Source organism: Kogia breviceps, chromosome 2, assembly GCF_026419965.1.
Source record: "Kogia breviceps isolate mKogBre1 chromosome 2, mKogBre1 haplotype 1, whole genome shotgun sequence".
In the NCBI taxonomy this organism is placed as follows: Eukaryota; Metazoa; Chordata; class Mammalia; order Artiodactyla; family Physeteridae; genus Kogia; species Kogia breviceps.
In genome coordinates, this window is record NC_081311.1 from 166,133,356 (window position 1) to 166,158,939 (window position 25,584).

The 25,584-nt window shown below is 40.3% G+C and overlaps 1 protein-coding gene across 6 annotated transcripts in view; it reads right to left on the reverse strand.

Moving 5' to 3' along the window:
- SATB2 (SATB homeobox 2) overlaps nucleotides 1–25,584 on the reverse strand; it is a 203,309-nt gene that overhangs the window by 28,473 nt on the left and 149,252 nt on the right. For all 6 annotated transcript variants that reach the window (XM_059055493.2, XM_067026506.1, XM_067026505.1 and 3 more), the window contains 2 exons: nucleotides 24,273–24,428; nucleotides 7,926–8,123 (listed from right to left, as the gene is read on the reverse strand). In XM_059055493.2, coding sequence (XP_058911476.1) covers nucleotides 7,926–8,123; nucleotides 24,273–24,428 — 354 coding nt within the window. The remainder of the gene's footprint in view (nucleotides 1–7,925; nucleotides 8,124–24,272; nucleotides 24,429–25,584) is intronic.

Sequence of the window (25,584 nt, forward strand, 5' to 3'; positions counted from 1 at the left end):
ACTTCTCTAAGCTTCAGTTTCTCACATGTGAAAGTAGATGCTGCCCCCCCCCAAACCATGGTGGAGTTTCTACATGGGTTTCTCAGCCCCAGCTCTATTGACACTGTGGAACAGATAAGTCTTTGGTGGGGAGGCTGTCGTGTCATTATGGGACATTTGACAGCATCCCTGGCCTCCACCCAGTAGATATCAGTAGAATCCCCAAGTTATAGTAATCAAAAATGTCTCCAGGGCTTCCCTGGTGGTGCAGTGGTTGAGAGTCCGCCTGCCGATGCAGGGGATACGGGTTCGTGCCCCGGTCCGGGAAGATCCCACATGCTGCAGAGCGGCTGGGCCCGTGAGCCATGGCCGCTGGGCCTGCGCATCCGGAGCCTGTGCCCCGCAACGGGAGAGGCCACAACAGTGAGAGGCCCGCATACCACAAAAAAAAAAAAAAAAAAAAAAGTCTCCAGACACTGCCAAATATCTCATCGGGGCAAAGTCACCGGTGGTTGAGAACCACTGGTTGACATCAGCACAGGGATTCGGTAGCTTAGAAAATGCTGAGAATACCCTGAGTGGGTGGCAGTCCAGACAAGCTGAAGTATAAAGCTGGTGTCAGCTGTCATCCACCAGGTCTCTCACATTCTTACTCAGTGTACGGCATGGAATTTTAAAACAAGTACTTGTCAGGAAACCACATAGCAGCAAGCTCAGAATTTCTGAACTTACAAAATAACCCATGGAAACACTGTGGTGGAAATACAATAAAGCAATAAAGCACAAACTACACAGACGTGAACAGTTTGGCAAATGCTTTCCAATCAACCCCACTCAGTGACCTAGTCATAGCATGAGCAATGTCCTTTCTTCTCCACTGCACCGAGAGTGAAGTCAGAGGAAAGACTGAATGCCAAAAACGCCTGTGTTTTCATTCAGCTGGAGATCCTGGCTTCAGGCAAGGCTCTTCGTCTCTGCTCCAGTTTTTCCAATTGTAAAACGGAGTTGGTAATAATGAATACCCCGACCTAACTAGTTTTTGATTCTAAGTTGAGGATATCCCCTCACTATAGGGCCTCAGGTCATAATAACCACTAGGGGTAGAATCACTACAACCACAAGAAATAATTTTGTCTGTAACCTTTTGAGGTAAACGATGGAATTTACCTCGCCTTTTTCATGGAATGTTTTAGTTTGTCATACCACTTCATCTCACCTATGTTGGTCTTCTTTGCGCTATCCATACATGAACTAGAAATATTACATATATTAGCATTTTGCAACATTTATTTTGCATTATTATTCCCCAAAGGAGCTTTTGTAGGCATTTTTTCCTAATCATTTTCCCTGCATCATGAAATTTTAATACCAGGTATACAGAATATCTCTTTATGTACTATGTCCCTTTGGAGGGCAATAAACAACTGTAAACAAGATTGTTATGCCCCCAATAATCAATTTTTACTCCCTGGGGCAATAGTGCCCCCACTGAGGGTCCATAGTGTAGGTGAATCTAGTTTGCAAAGTGCGTTCAGAGACTGGAAAATCACTTTTTAGACAGCAGGAACTTAAATGGGGGTTCGAAAGAGACTTAGAATATCAGAATGAAAACTGGAGAATCGGGATAATTCCATATGACATCAAATCTACATCACCTGGAGAGAACTGAATTCCCAAAGAAAAACATCTCGTTCTTCCAGGACCCCCAAGTCTCTGAGGCTGGCTACACCCCTTAGTGGCCCCAAACCCAACTATAACCTAGCTTCATCCCTGAAGGGAAATTCCATCAAATATGCATTTCAAGGATTGTTAGGTGTTACAATTATAAAAATAAATGGCACACAATGGCTACCATGGAAGAAATCAGAAGCACATGGCAAAGGTGTGTGTGGCTTTAGTGTGGCAGCTTCGGATGTAGGACTCGTTGGGCAAGCTGGCCTCACTGGGACAGTGACGGGACAGGAGCAGCCTAAGTGAACAAAGTGGATGGGACATATGCACACGGAAACGTGGGCAGTAAGGATCCTCCAGCAGGATGGCAAGCGTGTGTCCTGAATAGAGTATGTCAGCTCCAGCCATGTGGCCCAGTGGGTCAGATCTTCTGGATTGTTACATGAAATCCAGATTTCAAGTGAAATCTCCTAATTTCTAAATGTGGGCTTGAATTTTTCAAACCTTTCATGGGCTTAAAAAAAAGAAACACATCTGTATGCCATATAAGACTACTAATTAGTAAACTATTTGCAAACAAAGGGCAAGAAAATTTTCCTTCCTTCTGTGAGGAAAGAGGCTCTGACTCTAAGGGACTTCTCAACATCACAGAAAGCACTGAATGGGGAGGGGGGTGATTCCAAGCTCTTTCTTTTATCCAGTAGATCTGTGGAGCCCTAATTTAACAGACTATATCTGGTGAGTAATTATGCCCAAGGGCCACCACTTCATATCTTTATAATTTAAGAAAAATTGGGGAATAGTGTACCCTAACTACTTAAAGAAATTTATTTATTTATTTATTTATTTTTGTGTGTGTGTGTGGTACGCGGGCCTCTCACTGTTGTGGCTTCTCCCGCTGTGGAGCACAGGCTCCGGACGCGCAGGCTCAGCGGCCATGGCTCACGGGCCCAGCCGCTCTGCGGCATGTGGGATCTTCCCAGACCGGGGCACGAACCCGTGTCCCCTGCATCGGCAGGCAGATTCTCAACCACTACGCCACCAGGGAAGCCCTTAAAGAAATTTAAATGGCACCTTTCTGTGACCAGAAGTGGGGTGGACTTCTGTGTGCATTTTAATATGCTGCATCATCAGAGACTCTTAATAATCACTGATTTCACCCATATTTAACAATTTAATAACCTAAGGAGACAAAAGACCTATATGCAGAAAACTATAAGATACTGATGAAAGAAATTAATAGATGAAACAAACAGATGGAGGGATATATCATATTCTTAGATTGGAAGAATCAACATTGTGAAAATGACTCTACTACCCAAAGCAATCTACAGATTCAATACAATCTCTATCAAACTACCAATGACATTTTTCACAGAACTAGAACAAAAAAATTCACAATTTGTATGGAAACACAAAAGCCCCAAATAGCCAAAGCAATCTTGAGAAAGAAAAACGGAGCTGGAGGAATCAGAGCCCCTGACTTCAGATTATACTACAAAGCTACAGTAATCAAGACAGTATGGTACTGGCACAAAAACTGAAATATAGATCAATGGAACAGGACAGAAAGCCCAGAGATAAACCCACGCACCTACGATCACCTTATTTTTGATAAAGGAGGCAAGAATATACAGTGGAGAAAAGACAGCCTCTTCAATAAGTAGTGCTGGGAAAACTGGACAGCTACATGTAAAAGAATGAAATTGTGTATGGTGTTAGAACACTCCCTAACACCATATACAAAAATAAACTCAAAATGGATTAAGGACCTAAATGGAAGGCCAGACACTATCAAACTCTTAGAGGAAAACATAGGCAGACCACTCTATGACAAATCTCAGCAAGATCCTTTTTGACCCGTCTCCTACAGAAATGGAAATAAAAACAAAAATAAACAAATGGGACCTCATGAAACTTAAAAGCTTTTGCACAGCAAAGGAAACCATAAACAAGACCAAAAGACAACCCTCAGAACGGGAGAAAATATTTGCAAATGAAGCAACTAACAAAGGATTAATCTCCGAAATATACACACAACTCATGCAGCTCAATATCAGAAAAACAAACAACCCAATCCAAAAATGGGCAGAAGACCTAAATAGACATTTCTCCAAAGAAGATATACAGATTGCCAATAAACACATGAAAGGATGCTCAACATCATTAATCATTAGAGAAACGCAAATCAAAACTACAATGAGGTATCATCTCACACTGGTCAGAATGGCCATCATCAAAAAATCTAGAAACAATAAATGCTGGAGAGAGTGTGGAGAAAAGGGAACACTCTTGCACTGTTGGTGGGAATGTAAATTGATACAGCCACTATGGAGAACAGTATGGAGGTTCCTTAAAAAACTAAAAATAGAACTACCATACAACCCAGAAATCCCACTACTGGGCATATACCCTGAGAAAACCATAAATCAAAAAGAGTCATGTACCACAATGTTCATTGCAGCTCTATTTACAATAGCCAGGACATGGAAGCAACCTAAGTGTCCATCGACAGATGAATGGATAAAGAAGATGTGGCACATATATACAATGGAATATTACTCAGCCATGAAAAGAAATAAAACTGAGTTATTTGTAGTGAGGTGGATGGACCTAGAGACTGTCATACAGAGTGAAGTAAGTCAGAAAGAGAAAAACAAATACCATATGCTAACACATGTATATGGAATCTTAAAAAGAAAAAGAAAAAAATGGTTCTGAAGAACCTAGGGGCTGGACAGGAATAAAGACGCAGTTGTAGAGAATGGACTTGAGGACATGGGGATGGGGAAGGGTAAGCTGGGACGAAGTGAGAGAGTGGCATGGACATATATACACTACCAAATGTAAAACAGATAGCTAGTGGGAAGCAGCCTCATAGCACAGGGAGATCAGCTCAGTGCTTTGTGACCACCTAGAGGGGTGGGATAGGGAGGGTGGGAGGGAGGGAGATGCAGAGGGAGGAGATATGGGGATATATGTATATGTACAGCTGAATCACTTTGTTATAAAGCAGAAACTAACACACCATTGTAAAGCAATTATATTCCAATAAAGGTTAAAAATTTAAAAATGGCGTGTTTTCTGCCTAATTAGACAAAATGTAACGTTACCAAACTAGTATTACCAACATATGAATTTTTAAATTCCTACAACATGTAAGCAATTATATCTTCCTAAAATTTTAATTGATACAAAGGCACAAGTGAATCCCAACCCTGAGTCCAACGGCTTAACTTCTGGACAATTACAGACATTTTTAAGTAGTCTGGGACCTTTTTGAATACAGTCCTTCCCAAGTCACAGAGGCTGTGCTAACTCTATTCTCCAGTCTCAAGAGTTTTGCTGGTTAGTTCAAGTTCTCTTCATTTTTCATATCACGAAAGAAAAAATACAGCATTCAAAGCAGTGTCATTGAGACAGGCATGATGTAAAAAAAAAAAAAAAAGTGATGTACTGGAGACTTTCACAGTTGTTATGGGATCAAGGTCAATGGCTAAGACAAAGTCAGTGTAGAGAAAATTACCTTATTTGTAAACTCTTTAGCTAAGAGCTGAGTGATACGAATAATCTTTTATAAAATAAGTGAATTCTCTTAATGATATCAGAAGTTAATGTTAATAGCCACAGACTGCTTAAAACTAAAAAGGAAAATTACAGACTGACTCTTAGCCATTAAATATTGTTAGCACGCTTTAGTTCTGACACACTAACATAAAAGGTAATAAAACTCATAAATCAATTGTCTGTCTGCTTCTAAGTTGTACTTTACTCAAAATGGTCAGTTAAAAGACAAAATATGACGTTAAATGTCATTTTAGCTACCTAAACACAGGGACCTCACAGAGATGAGAATTTCTGGACAAAGAATGGAGACAGGAATATACAAGAGCCATCATCCAAATGAAGGGAGGGCCTCATTTTAATGGAAAACAGGTATTAGTATTCTTATCACAAACTTCTCTAAATTTTCAACTTTGTCATCATCCTATGATAAAAAAGAAATGCTACTAATGTCTATAATAAATCAATTATTTTCACTCCCGTTCTGTTTCTATCTTGCTTGGATTGACTAAGATGGACCCTGAATGAAAAGTCCACACAAAGTCAGTAGTTTCCTGAAGCTAGTCATTGGCCCTGTGTTGGTTCAACCCAGAAGTTTGGATCAATTCACATCAAAATCAGAAAAACAAGGGTGATGGTGAGTTTTTCATATGACTGAATTTATACATTTGTAAGATCTTTTGCCTAAGGCTATCCTTTTCATTGATTTGTTTGTTATTTTATTATATGAAATATATGAATAACAAATGTGAGTGCCCATTGAATTTTTTTTTACTTAATTTTATTAATTTTTGTTTGTAAATATATTTTATAACAACTAATTTTAATGGTCTTTCTAATTCAGCCAAAATAATATTTTTTTTTTATTTTTTTTTTTTTTTGCGGTATGCAGGCCTCTCACTGTTGTGGCCTCTCCCGTTGCGGAGCACAGGCTCCGGACGCGCAGGCCTAGCGGCCATGGCTCACGGGCTTAGTTGCTCCGCGGCATGTGGGATCTTCCCGGACCAGGGCACGAACCCGTGTCTCCTACATCGGCAGGCGGATTCTCAACCACTGCGCCACCAGGGAAGCCCCAAAATAATATTTTTAAAGTACATTCCATTTCAGTATTTGCTCTTACTTCCACCACCTTGAATTTTTTGAATAAATTTATTTTCTAAAATAAAAGGTTGGTGAACCTACAATGTGCCCCTGTTTAATTTTAATTTCTACTAAATCTCAAAATCTAAAAACCACCGCTCCATGTGACTCAGCACGTTGGTCTAATTATCTATAAGGAGGTGCCCTGGTGTTTGGATGAGGCCCCAGCCAGGAAAGGACAAGAGAGGGAAGGCTGGTCCTGAAGGGTAAGACTTGGGGCTCATCTCTGGGGAATGAGTCACCCAAGCACTAATCCAGAGCCTGGACAGCAGGCTCTGCAACTTATTAACCAAGTACCCCTTTTTACCTCCCCTCTGAGTTCACTGTGGATATTATAAGAGACTCCTGCATATGTACAGCTCTATGATCTGGGCGATTCACTCCATGACTTTGGAAAGTGACCAATGAGAGCATGAGAGCACTGACTGAGATGTCAATATTTGGATGAAAAGTGATCTAATGGCCGCAATGGCTTCTGGCTTCTCCCCCGGGGATGTGAGGGTGGAGCAAGGGTAAAGGAGACAGGAAACCTCAGGCAGAGCATTTCACTGTGTCCTTTACCATCTCTCCTATGCTCTCTGACCAAGACCCCATGCCCCACACTTCCTTCATCCTCATCTTCCATTCTTCACACACATGTGCACAAGTGCATGCACTCCTGCCTCAATGGCCCTCTTCTTGCTACACACAAGGAGATTCAGACAGGCCTTAGAGGATCCTCTTTGGTGGCAGTTGGGATTGGTGGTATTGGGCAGGAGGACAAGTCTCACAGTCCAACAAAACAATTTGTGGCACAACTCGAAGAGGTGTAACCGTAGAAACCCTCATTAATATTTGTTCCCGGAAGTAATTGACTTTAGACTACAGCAAGCGTCGGTAGTTAAGACCAATGACTCTCAGAAATAAATATTATTTCTCTCAGTGAGAGCAAAAATCTAAGCAAACAAAACATGCAACCCAAATGAAGGTAGATTTCTAAAAGACAGGAAACCAAACACAGCAGGAACTCATCTAAAAAATACTAAGATCTGTCACAATTTCTCTCAAAGGTTCAACTGAGTTCAGTGGTATTCCCTAGCTCATGTGCATATTTCTTTTCCTCAGCCTAATGAAATATTCCTTGAGGAATTTTGGATCAATTCATTGGCTACTTCAGAGCTTTTTCTTTCGAAAATGAACTGATGGAAACAATGAAGTATGGTTTCCAATTGGGAGATTTAAGTCTCCATGAGTTCTCTGGCTTCACAATCCCACAAGTAAAATGCTCTCAGGAAAGCAGCTGCCTTTGGATTAGACTTCTCAGTCATTTGTGTGTGTGTGTGTGTGTGTGTGTGTGTGTGTGAGACAGAGAGAGAGAGAGAGAGAGAGCGTGCGTGTGTGCACATGCACACACGCACACACACGCACACACACACACACACTGTGCCCACTGTGAAAACAGGGCCCTCTTTTTTGGGGGACATGGCATGAGACACCTTCTGAGGGGAGGTGATGTGGTGTGCCCCTTTGACCCTTCATGGCTACTGGCACCAACAGCTTTGTTCTGGTTTGTGGGAGAAGGGGACGCCCACCTGCACTGGCTCAGGGGGAAGCTGGACCACGTGCTGCATGCGCTCGCTGTGATGGTGCCTTGATTCCTCCTCATAAATCACATCCCTCTCGTGTTGGGGAAGGTTCAGGAAGCGACGGATGGTACAGAGGTTCTCCCAGAGGGTGCGGTTTTCTGGGCTGGGGTTCTCCTTCCAGCGGAGCAGTTCACACAGCCAGCCCTAGAAACAGAGAAGGTCACTTGAATTAACCTGCAGAGTGCAGAACAGCAGAGGGGGGTTTGAGTGCAGTCAAGTACCATACGGGTTTATCATATTTTTACATCAAACTTGTTCCCACCAAACTGGGAAAATAGTGATACAGCCTGACAATTCTGAAAACCAACCAATGGACCACGCATATAGTTACACCAATACTTGAGAATCTTTGGTCTTTATTAATGATCTTATCACCCTTCCTATTGAATATAGTCTCAATTAATTTACAGTTCCTTTGTAAAAGATACTCAAGGAAGATTGTAGCTCTCCAATTCTCAGAAAGAGTAATTCATGTTGGTCAGCAACAATTTTAAAAAATTACCCGATTGGATAGTACTCCATTCCAAGAAAAAAGTGAAGATGAACAAACATGTATTGCAAAATGGCAAATTCTAAAGAAGAAAAAAAATACCTAAGTATAAATAGGGAGGAAATAGTCTCACAATTGTCAATGACTCCTCCATAACAACCTTAGCTAGAATGAAAAACTGTATTCCTGCTCAATCTCTGAATGCCATGGGCTCCAGGCCCTTTTAACCATCACCTTCCTGCCTCAGTCACACCTGCAGGAAGGTAGGCAGTCGGACGGGTCACACCTGCAAATGTCTGCCTCCCAACTCTGGCATCCGGATGTTCTCTTGCAACTGCACAAGAAAGAAAATGTAATGCAAATAATGATGGATTATATGAAAATAATACAGAGGATGCTGTCAACATCGCTCACTGACTCATGTCAAAATATTTTACCCAGTAGCTTTCTAACCCATCATTTCCAAGCTACGTTGCTAATTTTAAAAACAAGAACTGTCCCACACCACTCCTCCTGCAACAGTTAAGAATTTTTCTAAAAAGGTGCATACGTTTAAACACAAACGACTTTGTAAAAAATAAATCCCGAACCTCAACAAATTCTCTATCATAACTTGTAAGCCAATGAAAGTTCCTGACACGCATTATAAAAACCCCTTATAATATCATAAGCTGTTGTTTGTCTAACTCTCCACTGTGTCTTCTGCCTTTACCCAAAAAAAGGCAAGATTTGATTATCTCCGCTGCATCAGCCAAGACAGCAACACCAGCTGTTCTCATTGTGCAGCCTCTTCCTCGCGGCCTCCATGTTAATAACCTGATCATTCCATTTTCTCCTTCAACTGCCGGCTGCAGCGCCGCAAAGAGACAAAAACCCAGGCCCATCTGCAGCAGCTGTAGGCACTGAACTGTGAAGCCACTGGGGATTTATAAACTAATCTGTAACACAACACTGCCTTGTTTTTACAAGTGAGAGGCCACATTTGTGCAGACCTGATCTTTTCTTGCAATAAACTGGGAGCTGGGGAGAGTTAGAGGGTTAGGAAGAATGAAAACAAGATCTCTAATCATTTGCTTGGAAATGTTTTCCCAAGTATTTTCATATATTTCTTTTTTTCCAACTCAACTGAGAGACAGGTAATGGTTGATTTTCAAGGTGCAACATATATGAAAATTGAAGACGATTAAATTTTTATCCCTATCAGGAAATAAATTATATTTTTAAAAATCTCCTAGTCTCAAAAGTGTTTCCTCAAGGGTTTCTTTGTACAAAGCAAAGAGTTCTTGAAATGGAAAACAAACCATCTGTGGAAAAAGTAAGCTCCCATTTCTCTGTCTTTTCACAGATCTGAATAAGTCTCCAACTGAACTCTTTCAAATGTTTCAAACAGGTATGTTTTAACATCTCCCAGGGGAGGCTACAGCATGGAGACCAATCGCTTAACAGAAAATAAAAACAAAAACCTGCATCTGTTAAGAGATGAAGTTCTGAGATACCCAGACCTTAAGGAGGACAGCACCTGCTGTTCCGCATGAGGAGTGAATTGCATTGTGGGAAGCCACAGCTTGAAAGGAGACAGGTGACAGCTGAGTGGTATCTCCACTTATGATACTTGGAATGTCTCGCACAACATTCATTGCCGCATTTGATTTATATGCGCTGTTATAATCTGCACTCATTACAACCACTTAGAACAAACTACAGACCTCGTTATGGACTGTGTGCTGTCTGCCATCAGTCTTTAAGAAGTGTAGTGCTCAATTTGCCCACTGACATACAAGGTCCTGACCTTGAAGCTATTAGGGAGTGGATTAGACACAAGTGTGATCATGTGTGCAGACATAAGCAAACCAAATTAATTTCTGGCACAGGGAGGTAGGCAACAAGACCCTGTTCTTAGGGCACCAGAGAACTTCCTCAAATCCCTGATGGAGCTGAGCTAATAGCATGTTTAAGGGAACCCAGTTTTGAAGACGAAGCACATTCACGGTATTTAGAGGGTTATTAATCTAGTTTCCCCACAAAGTGTTTGCTTGGCTGATCAGATTAAGGGATGGAGCCTTCAACAGCGCACCCTCACCACAGCAGGCCCCAAGAAATCTGTGATACTTCACAGCCTTGGACATATTGCACCATGTGTACCCAGCTGCTTCAATAATTAGCTTATGAATGTATCAGCTGGTTCTGTGATTTTTATAAATAATAACTAACCTACTGAGCAGAAACATTGTCAAGAGCCTTACAGTGGCACAAAACTGCAAGGTGCTCCTAACTCTAACTTGCTCTTCTACGAAATGCCGATATTCCCTGCTGGTGGAGCTCCTCTGGTGCCATCTATAAATATTGATTCTGCATGGGAAATAGCAGTGTATTTTTGTCAGTTTTCTTCACGGCAGCCATGATTCGCTTTCCCCTCACTCTGACTCACTTGCTCACTCCACGGATCTGTACACTTATCTCCCGGAAATCTATTCTTCCACCTCACTTCCCATCTCACCCTCCATCTTTTTATTCACATGATCCTCCCACCAGCCCACTTGGGATGCTTATCTCTGTTTTCTCAATAGTGTCTCTTATTAGCTTGTTTGGTGGCTAATGAATGTGCCAGAAAGTGCCACGCTATTGCCTGAACACACACATATGTAACTGAGTGAACCCATCACAGAAGAGATAAAGAGTCCCCACATTGGGATTTTTTTCATTTATATAATTTTTGCATGCCATCCAAGAAAGTTTTGCAGTATCAGGCAAAAAAAAAAAAAAGTGTAAATGTCAAATAAAACAGTGACAGATGACAGTATTCTCTATTGAATAGCACTGTTTCTGTCATGCATGTTCAATGGGAACTCATGAATTATTAATAAACAAATCTCCTTTTTCTGTTAAAATCTCAAGTAGGTTTTTTGTTGTTACTCCCTATGTGTTATGGGGAGCATTCCAGGAGAATTATTTTCATTTTGGAGATGCTGATACAGAAGTTCATCTGATTTCCAGCCTTGGCCAGCCTTGTGAGCGGGCACCAGGAACTGTGGTGTATATACCTAGCTGTGATTTCTCTTTTAGTCTGGTTGTAAGCTTTGACCAAAGGTTGGCTGAATATTCATATAGTCAGTTTTGCATTTTTAGTATGGGAAAACTGAGGCTAAGTAAGTTACATGTGCCAGAGCACAGCTAGGAAGCACAGAATATTCAATTTGGAGACCAAACTGCTAAGTTCCTGCTCTGACATTAAATTACTGGGTGACCTTTGGATAAGTGGTTACCCTCTTGGATCTTCTAGAAGCTTAACTATAAAAGAAGGGGTTTACAAAAGATGATCTCTTAAGTTCCCTTCCAGGTCCACATTCCATGATCTATTACCTTGTAATTTGTCAGAAACAACAGATAATGATTAGCCATCAGGGTCAAAGTACAAGGAATAAAACCACCTTGGTCAAGTGATCAAGGTCAACATCACCAGTGATGACATATTCACAACCATGAACTCTGTGATATGATTCACTGCAAAGGACACAACATAGTATCTGAGGTCTTGCCCAAAATGCATAACCTCAGTCCAATCATGACAAACACTAACTGAGAGATTTTCAACAGAATAACCAATCAGTACTCTTTAAAAGTGGCAAGATTTAAGAAAAAAACAAAAAGGAAAGACTGAAGAATAGTCACAGACTGCAGAAAACTAAGGATAAATAACTAAATGCAATATGGTTCCTGATTGCGATCCTGGCACCAAAAAAAATGGACATTAGTGGAAATACTATTAATATTTAGTATAATGTTAATTTTTAAAGTTAGTGAAATTAGAATAAAGTTTTCAGTTTAGTTAATGTATTAAAACAACGCTAACTTCCTGGTTTTGAGCATTGCACTATGGTGATGTTGCTGTTACATTAGGGGAAGCTAGGTGAGAAATATATGGAAACTGTACTATTTTCCAAAATCTGTGAGTCTAAAATGTGTTCAAAATAAAAAGTTAAAAAAAAATACAGAGAATACCTTGAACTTACATAGGAAAATGTACATGGAACCTAAGTATAATGATGCTAAGGAATTTATGATTAAAACACTTTTACCTTCAAAACCTGAACCCAGAGAAAGAATGTAAGTTCAAAGGCTACATCCTTGTGATCAATGGATAAAGAGTTCCCAAGCATTCAGGGCATAAGCAAATAATACCTATTAACATCTCATTTTAGTAATCTCATCATCCTCTTAAACAAATATATTTCCCTCAGTAGAAAAAACGACTCTGACCACCTTTGCCCAACTATGCAGGTGAGGTTACACAGACACCAGTCAAGATATATTTTGTTTACAATCCACATGTTCCTACAAAGTTGTACGTCAATCTAAATTTACAAAGCAAATAATGTTGTAAATGTATCAGGAATCCTTACTACTTGAAGAAAGGTATCTCTATTTCTTTTTGAAAGATGAATAATAACCCCATAGTTTATCTTTTAGTAAATGGATAGTTTTATTGAGGATTTACTTAAATGAGACACCTCTAGTTCACAATTCAAGAGCATTAGAAGAGGCAACAATAGGAACCACAATTTGCTCCTGTTTTTCCTTCATGGTCTCATCTCCCCTCAATTTCCCCATGGACCTTGTCCTCCGGCCACTGTGAACTACTCACAGTCCCTGAATAGGCTTGGTATATTCCCATCTTCATGCTTTTGCTCATGTTACTCTCTTTCCTGGAAAATCTCACTCAACCCTCTACCCCCACTATGAGAAGTTGTACTTCAAGGCTCAGCTGATATGGTCTCACCTGATCTCTTGTAAAAATTGCTTACTCACTCCTGCATAATCTGAAAGCATGTTGTTTATACCTTTTCACAATTTGATGATTATTTTTGTTACGGCTGGGCATGCCTGCACCCCTATCAGAATAGTCAGCTTCTTAATGGGGGTGGAGGGAAATTGTTGATTTCTTACTCACTTTAGCATTTTCAGACCAGGGTATAGTTTCTTGCACATAATAGATGTTCAATAAAAGCTCAATAGATTGAATTGAAATTATTAGAGTGCATAGAAATTAGCCCAGATGAATGTTTCATGGCCTCAAATTAAAAGAGTTAGTGTTGGGGCAGAGCACTAGTTTTCAAAAGCAACCCTGTCAACATTCTGAGGGCTCTTTTTCCCCCATCTCTAATGCATGAATAAGATAAAGAAAAGAGGGTGATCCAATTTACCACATTATATAAATGCAAACAGTGGCAGAGGTCTCTCAGAACATTAGTTTATAAGCTTGTACTGATCACCCGTCTACTGTGGGCCATGCTTTTTACTTAAAAGGTTAATTGAGATCACCAAAGGGTAAGTAGGTAATTCTGACCATGAAGTTCAGGGAATATGTGATCACAGAGAACAGGACTCATAAGGTGGGCCTTGAAAGATAAAGATGAATTTCACCAGATGGGGAGAGGAAGTGATTGGAATCACATTCCAAGCAGAGATAACATTATCAGCAAATGCAGGGGCTTATAAAATTATCACATTCAAGGAATCAGAAACAACTCTGTGTGGCTAAAGCACAGTCTAGAAATGGAGGTGGGGGTCAGGTCATAAAGAATACCATGCAAAGAAATTTCATCTTAATCCTATGGGCCATGGGAGTCATTGAAGGCTTTTAAACTGACATGACAAAGAATTCTTTTCTTTCTTCTTTCCTTTCCCTTCCTACTTTCCTTCCTTCCTCTTTTTTAACAAGAAGTTCTTGGAGAAAAGGCTATGATAAAGTCAAGAACACCACTTACCCTAGCCTAGATATCTTTTCTTTTCATAGTGAAATCATTTTGCTGGGTATCAATGAAGGCCCACAGCGGCCTGCTAGTGGTAAATTACATACTTGGTAAGCTTCATCTTCCAGAAGTTTTCATTCTTAAAAAAATGACATATATCATAAGCACCAAACTATATCAGTCATTTAAAAAAATCTATTCTCATCATTTTCACCATTTCGTGTGTGTGTGCGCATGTGTATGCTGTTGTTGTTCAAATGAGAATTTGTAAAGCTCTCTCACATTGAAAATGAATGAGCTAAGACAATATCTATTACACTTATAAAAATATTGAAAGGTTTAAAAATTCAAGTAGATAATAAATGAGTGACATATCCTCCAAACTACATACCAAATGTTGAGACTATTCAAATGAACAAGGAGGTCTTTCAGAAAACAATAATACAGCCCAGGGTCTGAATTTGGAGCCCATCAGATATGGGTTTGAATCCTAGCTCCAAGCCTTAGGTTTAAGTGATGGGGGAGGGGAAGGAGATGGAAAGAGTGGGGTTCCTGTCCGTGGTACTGAAATTTCATTGTGTACTAAGTTACTTGTTTTCCTACCCTAGGACACAGGTAATAACTCCAACGTGCCCCTGTTCCCATATTTTTTCCTTTAAAAAGAAAATTAAGTTCTGTGTAAGTGACAAATTTCCTAGTTTTTATAATATTTCAAAACGAATACAAACCAGGACTTGCTAAGAAACAAATGCAAGTTCACAGTCTGCTCTGATCTCCAAAAAGAGATGTAGTAAATACCTTTGTTCCTGTTAAGTAAGGTTGTACTGGCCTCGAAGGGAAGGCCTTGTCACAGTCGTTACTGATCCCCCTGATGTACCTATCACAGAGCTGACGAGTGAACTCAATCTACAAATAGTAAGAAGCCCCCTCCCCCTTTGCCCATCTAGGAACCCCAATGAATGATTAAGTCGGCAAATGAACAGTTCTTCAGGAGAATGACAAAAGGCTTCTTGCAACAGAAATGTAAAAGGCCATTTACTCACCCACATCTTCAATACAGAAAATGTCAGCATATGTAACCAAAAGGAAATGTTTTCTGAGCGACTCAAAAGAAAATTCATATTGTTAACTACAGGCAGTTCACTTTCTAAACGGAAGCACATAAAGTCCCCAAACAAACTTTTGTAACTGTGAAAGAATTTCTCTTCAGCTGGTTGAGACTCTTCTGAAGTGTGAAATGAGCCAGATAATATTCAGCTCTTGTTTCTTGGTCACCGAATTCTCCTTTCATGAATCCAATAAGTGTCTATTAAAATAAATAACCCCCCTAATGATTCAAGATAACCTAATCAAGAAAACTGAAATGGATAAAAGGCTAAACTGCAAGGGAGACTTGTCAAGGGCTCCAATGAATCCCTGAAGAGGAGGTCATCTAAACCTGAAAAAAGATTTGTGCTGAGCATTTGGTTACAGTTCAAGGTTAATTATTTTATACCTTGAATGTAATAAGTAAAAAATCATCTGCTTCTTTTTTTATTTCTCAAAATTGTACACTAAGTTCTAAACTGTATTTTCACGGGGACTAATTTTCAGCTGTATCTGGGCATGTGTCTCACATTTCTATGGATGTGTTTGTAAAGAGTGAATCTGTAATTGAGAGTAATGAAAATTTTACTTCTGAACAACTCCTTAACCTCTGTTATAAAGGGCCCAAGTCAAGAGGGGATTTCATAAAATCTCGTTGCCTTCCTTACCGTAGAAATACGGGATATACATAGCTACATAATAGTATAGAGATTTAGTATGACTTTATATAAGTATGTACACACATACATATACACATAGATGGGAACACGTACCTGAAAAACACCATCCATATCTGTCAAAAAGAATGAATCTGGAGTCTTCTCCACTTAAATACTAGACAGATATTAACAGCAAAATGTACTAGACTAAAATATCAAGGAGAAAACAACTGAAACATTTCTAGTCCCTGACTTCAGGTCCAAATTCCAGCACACCTATGATACAAAACTACATATTATGCACACTGCCTCAAAAACTCATACGTGCAGGGGGGGAAAAAAGCAGACACAGCAGAAAACCAGGCATAAGACTTGTATGAAAGATCAGGGCTGGGACTGGAGTGAGACAAGCAAGCGACTAATGTGCAAAATTTAAGGAATGTGACTCTGAAAGTGTGTGCCTCCTTGAATTTTGCACCCGAAGACCTAGCAAGCCTACATGCCTAACCCCAGTCTTGGCCCTGTGAAAACAAGATGATCTTTTTTTGTTTTGGCTGAGTTGGGTCTTTGTTGCTGCACGCGGGCTTTCTCTAGTTGTGGTGAACCGGGGCTACTCTTGGTTGCGGTGTGCAGGCTTCTCATTGCGGTGGCTTCTCTTGTTGCGGGGCACGGGCTCTAGGCATACGGGCTTCAGTAGTTTCAGCATGCAGGCTCAGTAGTTGTGGCTCACGGGCTTAGTTGCTCCGCGGCATGTGGGATCTTCCGGGACCGGGATCAAACCCATGTTCCCTGCATTGGCAGGAGGATTCTTAACCACTGCGCCACCAGGGAAGTCCCAAGCAAGATGATTAAACGGTCTCTACAGCAAAACAGTAGGAACCACTCACAGGCACCAACATTCTCCAACTGTAAGAACCATGGTTTAACTCAATGTCGTCTTTGAAAGAGGGCTGGAGAGTTCAGAAAGATAGCTTTTAATATGTCAACCTGATTTGCTTCAAAGTCAAATGCAAGTTCCTAAAGGTGCCATGTCATGAACAGGCAAAATAATGCAACTCTAGGGTTTCTGCAGTGCATAAAAATGTGCTTAAAACCAGTACAGAAACTTTAGCAACGGATAAAGGTATATGACATTTTATGAACTGCATACAAACTGTAATTAACCTTCACTGATATCTAATTATGGGTTCCCATAAATGCTAGTTTTAGGGCATGAAACGTTAACATAATTAATTGCAGGAGTGGTAGAAAGAACCCAATTCCTCATTATAAGACTGATGTAAAAACAGATCTTGCGGGAATTTCTGTTGATCACTTCTCAAAAGAATCTAATCCTTGAATTATGCTGAGAGATAAAGGAAGAAAGTGAAGGGTTCAACTTGACGCTTAGGCATCACTGTATTGACTGCCCACTTAGTTTGGCACTTGAGAATATTGAGAAGCCTAATTTCTTCACTTCTTGGTATAACAGTTTTTTTTAAATGGTAACTGTAGTGTAAATATATTAATTTTTTTTTCATTTGAATTTGGTGGACAGACCTGACATTGTAGTATACATGCCCCAGTTGACAAGAGTAGAAACTGCTTTTTGATAGGTTGTCAAAATGTGTTCCAAAGAAACCTGCCCAGCAGCAAGGGGCAGCTACTCAGTCAAGGCCAGATGCCTCATTTTAGTTTGCCTTACACACTGAGGACAAGACATCACAAGCAAAAGCATTGTGAGTGAGACTTAGACCACCAACTCATCACCAACTGGCATCATATGGCCAGTTTTTCCTGTCACTTTTTATACCAGAGATTGGGGTAATCAAACATTTATTTCCAATAGCCTGAGCAATCCCAGCCCCAATAAAGCCATCTCCATAGAGAGAACTTAATAAATGAGGTAACTGTCAAACCACTTTTTTGTGCAAAGTGGCAAAAACGATCCTTGGGCAATAGTTTCTAAAGGCTAAGAAACAAAATAATGAGACTGAAGATATTTTATAATTCATAAATTTACCCTCCCACATGAAAACTTGACCTTAAGAAAATTATAGTTTTAACTTGTCTTATTACAGTGTGATCCCAACTAGGATATAAACACCCATGTGCAAACCCACACTTACACATTAGAAGACTCTAAAAGGTTAATGGCAACTATCTCTGGATTGTGGAATTATGGGTGATTCATGTTTTTGCCTTTACACTTTTCTTCATTTTTCTAAATTTTAAAAAATGAAGCTGGGGCATGCAGGTGACAGTTCGGGGGTGCGTGGTCTCTTCTTGTTGCCTGCCGTCCCACAGATGGCAGGTGGCACTCATCTCGATGGGCCTCTGCAGCGCTTGCATGGGCCCACAGGCCCCAGAGGGGAGGTGGGCCCTGGGAGGAGCGCAGTAGGGTGGCGTGTGGCTCCATCTCCAGATGCCGCTGCACGTGCAGGGGAGCCAGACCAGACCACTAGCTTGGGACCTGCCTGCGGGAGCCCTAGCTTCACTTTCAGGGGCCCAGCTCATGGGAGAGGGAGACGTGGGAGGTTCCAGTTGTTCAGGGTTTTGTTTTGTTTTCTTTTTGTTCATTGTAAATGTTTTATATTTGCCAAAACTGTAGTCAGCTGAGTCATTTAAAATGTCTTAGTTGAGGGTATAGGGGCTGGGACCCTTGGGCATTGCTGGCAAGGAGGTCAACTGGAATGTAAACACCATCATTTTTAATATGGAAGGATGGGACACAATTTACATATCCACCAAAGGAAGAGAGTCAAATAAATCATGGTGCATCCATTCCATTGACTACTATACAGCAGCTTAAAAGAAGAAGCGGCTCTGTGTGCTGATGTGGCAAGATCTTTGAGATTTATAAGAAAAAAATCAAGCAGAATCACATGTAAAGTATGCTAGTCATTTGTGCATAGGGACAAAAAAAGTATATACATTTGTGTTTCCAAAGATAGAGGAGAAATGTTAGCAGTGGCTGCCTCTAAGGATGGCTAAGGGGGTGAGGGATGGAGGAAAACTATTCACTGTATATGCTTCTGTTTCTTTTTGAAGCTTGTACAATGAACATATGCTACCTATTCAAAATAAATAACATTAAAGAAAAGAAATGCCTTTGAGAATTAAAAATAAAAACTACAAAATAAAACGAGGATGTTTTACTTAAGTAATCATAAAATAGAAGCTATTTCTTTAAAAAGGAAATATGTACAACTAACTTGTGCCTGGGATATTTTTAAGAAGAGACACAAAAGCAAAGATTAATATAGTAACCCATGATTGAATGAAAAAAAATATGTTAGCACATATACTGAATGTGATATAAACTCCAATAGCAAAGAGTGATAAAAGGAAGGAAACAAACCAAATAATATACCAATTATTTTTCTTTATGTACAGCTGTCTGTCTTTATTTTTCCTTATAAAAGGATCTGCCATGAAGAGCTGTATATATTTTTTTCTAGTTTATTTATTTTAACATCTTTATTGGAGTATAATTGCTTTACAATGGTGTGTTAGTTTCTGCTTTATAACAAAGTGAAGCGGCTATACATATACATATATCCCCATATCTCTTCCCTCTTGCATCTCCCTCCCTCCCACCGTCCCTATCCCACCCCTCTAGGTGGTCACAAAGCACCGAGCTGATCTCCCTGTGCTATGCGGCTGCTTCTCACTAGCTATCTATTTTACGTTTGGTCGTGTATATGTGTCCATGCCACTCTCTTACTTCGTCCCAGCTTCCCCTTCCCCCTCCCCGTGTCCTGAAGTCCATCCTCTATGTCTGAAAGACCTGTATATTTTAAATCATTTAGCCTGTTAAGCAAATTCGATCATCTGTAAGGAGATATTTTACAATAAAGAAGAATGTCTATAAAATCTGAGTCTGTAATCTACATCTAAAGCTTAAGAAGCCTTCTATTTAGGATTATAACTTGTTAAGTCAGTAGGTGAGAACAAGGAATTGGTTTTTTTTTTTGGTGAGACAGTGATAAGGAATAAAGGCCAGTCAGTACACAAAATCTATTTAATCCTAATGTACGTAAAGCATAGAACACATTGAAATCCAATCACCATGAAGAACACAGCTTCTATGGAGGAAATGATTTCAGAATTGTATATTGAAGGCCAGAAACTCCTTCTCCCCAGAGGCGATGAGATCACAATTGTGCCTCCCTCCCTCTTCTTGTAGTAGGAGTGAGGACTCCCCCATTCCCGATCCCAGCGGTAGCTCCTGCAGCCCGTGGGCCTGGGACGGTGGTGTGCGTGGCAGGGAGGAGAACTGGAGGATTGGCAGGGGTCTTTAAATCTTGGTGGAGATGAGGGCACCTCCAATGTCATCTCATCAGAGACCCCTCTGGGTCCATTTATTCCCAGATCACTCCCTTTCTTTTATTCCAGAAGACTCTGGGGTTGGCCCTTTCATTACCACCAACTGAGCTTTATAACCAGGTTGCCTATTTCTCCTTTTTGCAATGTCTCAGAGTCTCTCTACCTTCCTAATATAGAAAGCAAGATCCCACACCCGCCAAAAAAAAAAAAAAAAAAAAAAAAGGAAGAAAGTAAAGAAAAGAAAAAAATAAAGCAAACCCAGTGCCCTTCTAACATTTTTGTTCATTTGTTTGTTTTTATTTTTTTAATGGTGGCAAGGTAGAACAGGGATTAAAATAAGCCCCTTCCCATTCCTCTACCTACTCTGTTTTCACCCAAACCTAGTAGGAAAAGCCAGTCATATATGTAGAGTTGGGTCTTTGGGTATAGAAATAACAAAGAAAGTTTCCCTCTCTTTTCAAAAGAAAACCAGCCTTGGATGATCCTCAGCATTCCATGAGCTGAATACCGTAAGCAATATAAAAAAGAGAAGAGGGCAGGCGAGAAACAGGGAATTAATGACTGGGGAAGGGGACAACTGATGTCGAAGGAAAGAAATGTGGCTGAATATGCTGTCACAAGGCACATGGCCAGCCCTGGAGGACTGCAGTGAGGGTGCCATGGTCACTGTGTTTGCTCCCTACTGGATTCCACTGCCCAGATCACATTGGATAAGCTGCAGTTGGGGAGGAAAGGGGAAAGTAACCGTACAGAATTTGAGTAAGAGGGACAGGGAGATTACAAGAAGCTATCAAGGAACAAAGAGTTCCCACAGCCACTTAAATTGCATGCTGGGGCACTCGTTCCCTGGAGGCCCTTTGTATGTAAGGGCCATATACCGAAGGTGCACAGAAAATGCCATATGCCTTTGCACTATGGCTACTACTGAGGACTCCCACTCCTAGTTCACAGAGAACCGCCTTGGACCATAGTACCTCCTATCCCGTGAAGACCAATAATCCGATTATTCTGCAGAAGGAAAAGGAAAACAGTCTTCAGAACACACACACACACACACACACACACAAAACACCTAAAATTGATCCTAAATTGAAAATGAAGCAAAAGTAAAAGGTGAAATGTGCATAAGCATACTCTTCCCTCTTATTTTTACCCCTGCTTTACTTTTTTAAGTTCTCTCCCATGAAGAAAGGGGCAAGGGTCAGACAGGAGGCACTCAATGGAATCAGATGATGGACTGGCCTGGCCATGACAAAGGAGCTGAAGCCCAATTAAAGGAACAGGTGGTCTACGACCCTACAAATGCGCCCTGATGTAACCCACCCACTAAGAAAACATACACTTTCCAGTAATACTATTTTCCCCAATAGGACCACAGGCAAAACTGCAAACGTGTGTCACTCTTTCAGTTCCTTTTCTGAACCTCTCTTCCAACTGTGCCTGTTCCCTAAACACTTACAGCCCTCAAGGACCATCTTGGCCCACCAACCTTGATCTCTAAAAATTTCCTCCCTTTTTCCTACTCTTCATTCAAAGCGTGTCTAACACATAGGCAGTGTTAGGTATTAGTCTTAATATGGTGACAGTAATTCACACCACACAGTGAATGAGATTTTATGAGGGTTTTCTTTCTATTTTAAAAGACATTTAAAATGGAAGGGGAGGGCTTACTATATATGTTTGCACTGGGCCTCTCCCAGGCTCCAAAGCCACTACAGTTCACGAGTTCCCGTTAAAGGTTCTCCTAATTTCACCTCCTAGAGAATGGAGAGCCCTTGCTGCTTTGTCTGCCTTCTCAGCCACTCCATACACACACACACACACACACACACACACACACACACACACACATCTTATGGATACACACCAAATACATGTGCAAAGTACCACATCAATTGATTTCACTAAGTATGCTTTTTATCAAGCAAATGCTGGTAGTGCTTACAAAGTAGAGTGAATAACTTATGTTAAATTGCCTTTGAAACTGTCAGTTAAGTTCATTTTGTTTGGCAATGCCATTTTTAAAAAACTTAATGCCTGATTTGCAAATCTAGTCAGCTACTTACAAATAAAGTTCCCTATTCATAAATGAGAATGAAATCATTGTCCCAGAGGAAAAAAGAAAAACAAAGCATCTTATCCCCACATTTAGGCTCAATCTCATCCTTGAGCCTATTAATTCCTAGTACTATGTTTTCCTCCAGATTCGACAAAAACAGGGATACTGAATCTTCAGGAGGCAACAAAAATTTGTAGAGCTAAGTTTGTCCAACTGGCAAACACACTTTTCAGTCAGCCACCTGAATTACTTGGGAGGCTGGAGGCATCACTATTTCCAGAAGCAATAGTGCCAAGTCAACAGGAAGATTACAAGCATTCTGAGTCAAGTTCTCAGACTGTGGCCTTCAGTTTTTCTTGAAAGCTGCTTACAAAAGGAGGACTGAGTGAAACTTTGATGTTTATGTCAAGTCACAACTAAGGGGCAGGTTTGCAGAATCAATTGTGTAGCTTTATACTTACTGCACATTTACCACATATGTCCTTTATTATACAGTGGAAAACCATTAAATGCACAGTAGTTTTTCCAAGTGGCATTATGCATTTAACAGCTTTATTCGTTTAACAGCTCCAACTCTCATTATATTTTGCCATGTGGTACATGGGATTTTATGCATTTAACAGTTTAAGAAAGCTCTATGGTATTTTCTTTTCATGTATTTCATACTATGGTTGGACCTTATATCTTAGCAAACTCTATTTCAGTGACTTCATTGTGAGAGAAAGAATAATCTGGAAAAATTACTACATCGAAATTGAAATGGGAAAACAATATTTCATTCCTCTTCGAAATTGCTGGATATTCTACTGCTCTCCCTTTATTAACATCTGAAAAAATAACTTAAGTCAGGTTACTGCAAAACCACAGGAAAAAAAGGCTATTCCCAAAACCATATAATTAGTATAAATATAGCATTTAACTATCATTTTAAAAACTTAATTTTCATTAAAAACCACCTTGCTTAATACAACATTCAGTCACTTCCTTCCTTTATAGCACACAACAGATTTGTTAGGGAGATGGTGGACCATTTTACCATTTACATATGTAGGGACGAAAACATTTGTCATGCAAGGCCACAGAGGAAATCAAGCTCAGGATCAAAGAACTCTCAAAATTAAGCTTTAACTAACTTTTGTTTCCTCTACCCTGCATTTGGGTAATTGTTCAACCCAGGGATAAATAAGTAGGCACCTCAACCTAACCCATTCTAGGATAGGGCGGTAGTTGTCCCTTTAAATGAATTGAAACGGAGTAGATCCCATCAACTGTTTCTGCTTTCAGAAATAAAAAACCTAAGCATCTGTCTACCCTTTTCCCTGGAGCATTCCATTCCCCACAATCCCAGCACTCTGAAAAATTGTACTGGATAAGCGTCTATGTTTCTCTGTTAAAGATTTTAGCACTCACTCTGCACTCCCCGATGCGTGTTTTCTCCTGGAAAAACAACTGTATTCTATACATAAAAGAAACACCTGACATTGCAAGGTGTCTCTGGGGCCGAGGAAAAGCCGTTATTATAACAAAGTCATTCATTTCCCTGGTGGGAATAAGAGAGGTGATGAGACCTGGCTAAAACTTGGTCTCAGGAAGATGCTGTTTTGAACACACTAAGTTTTGCTCAAATACCAAAAAGAAAGAAAGAAAGAAAGGATGAATTGCAATATTCAGAATTAGGAGAGAAATCATTCAAGGCTGATTCCTTTTGAAAAAAAAAAAAATTCTTTAAAAGAAAAAAAAAACTGGGTTTTGACTTAGTCTCTATTTTGAACTCTGATGGGAATAAAAGCAAACCATAGAGCAAAATGCAGAACACGACAGGTTCTCTAGGGATTATTATTGTTGTTATTATTATTATAGGAACAGATGTATTTTTATTGGTGGGAGGAGGAGAACGGTCTAATTCCAGCCCTCACTTTTGCTCTTTTAAAAACCACTCACCTGACTTTTATTTGCAGCCACTTTGGCAAACAGGGCTTGAGACACCTTGGCCCTTTTCATCTCCTGTTGGATCTCGTCATAAATGGCAGCTGTGATGTTGACGTTGGCGCCGTCCACCTTAATGGGGAGGTCTGTTGTCGGTGTCGAGGTTTTGGCCTACCAAGAGACCATGAAAATAATAATTTAAAAAGTGCTGCATTCAGCCCAGCCATCTGTGCAGAAATTATCAAAGGATTTCAGTCAGCTGATGCCAAACTGCATTAGCTACAGAGGGACACTTCCTGTCCATTATTCTAATCAGGTTAATTGTGATTGGAAATAATTGCAGTGCATTCCTATAGGACATGCAGAGTCCTGTCAACCTTGTTCCTTCCCTCACAGTAGCTGAGACAGTTCACAGGTACGACGGCTACTCGGGGCACCAAACTCAAGCGATCACCTAACTGCAACACAAGCATGCAGAACTCACACACAGTTACCTTTTTCTTTCTGAAAACAGTACACCTTGGAGGAAGAGCCAATTCTTCCAGAAAAAATGAGTAAATGGGTAGAGGTCTCTAAATAATAAATTATTACTCAATTTAATGCACTCCCCTGAGTCTCTCTCATTCTTTATTAAAGCTTTACGTATGTCATTCGAGTATGTATGGCTTCCCACCATTATCATCGTTATGCTACCCAGACAGTCACCTAATTTCACCTAGGAAATCAGTGGAAATGAAACAAAATTTCATTTCATAAAACGAGGCTTCAGGATGCCTTTGAAGTGCTGTTTTCATTTTCTTAAACTCATATTGTGGTTTTATGTATTCTGCCATGCTCGTTTTAATTGAATGATTTCCCATCAGCTTCAGAGACACATGAAGGACAATATAGAAGGTGTCTGTACTTCTTGGGGTTAGGATAACCCTAAAACGTTTGAATCTACTTGATCCAAAAGACTACAGAGCATTCGCTCTGGTGTGTGAGGAGAAGGTGCTGGGCAGCCTTCTCAGAACCCAGGGCAACAGGACAAAGGGAAAAGTCTGCCCCAACCATTGGATTTCTGAGCATGGCCAGCTGATTTGGTCTAAAGTGGATTTTTTTTTTGGTCTTTTCATCCCCACCCACCCTAGAATCCTAAACCACTATGTTCCCTTTGTGGATGTCCTGAGCTGTTGTTTCCCTGCTGGATTGACAGTATGCAGGTTTGGAGAAAGACATGGCATGCAGGGTGGACACCATGGGGTCATTCTCAACAGTGTCTTGAAGCCGGAGTTACGTCCTAAGCTCCCAGGAAGGCTTTGATTCCTACAAGTGCTCAGTGACCTTC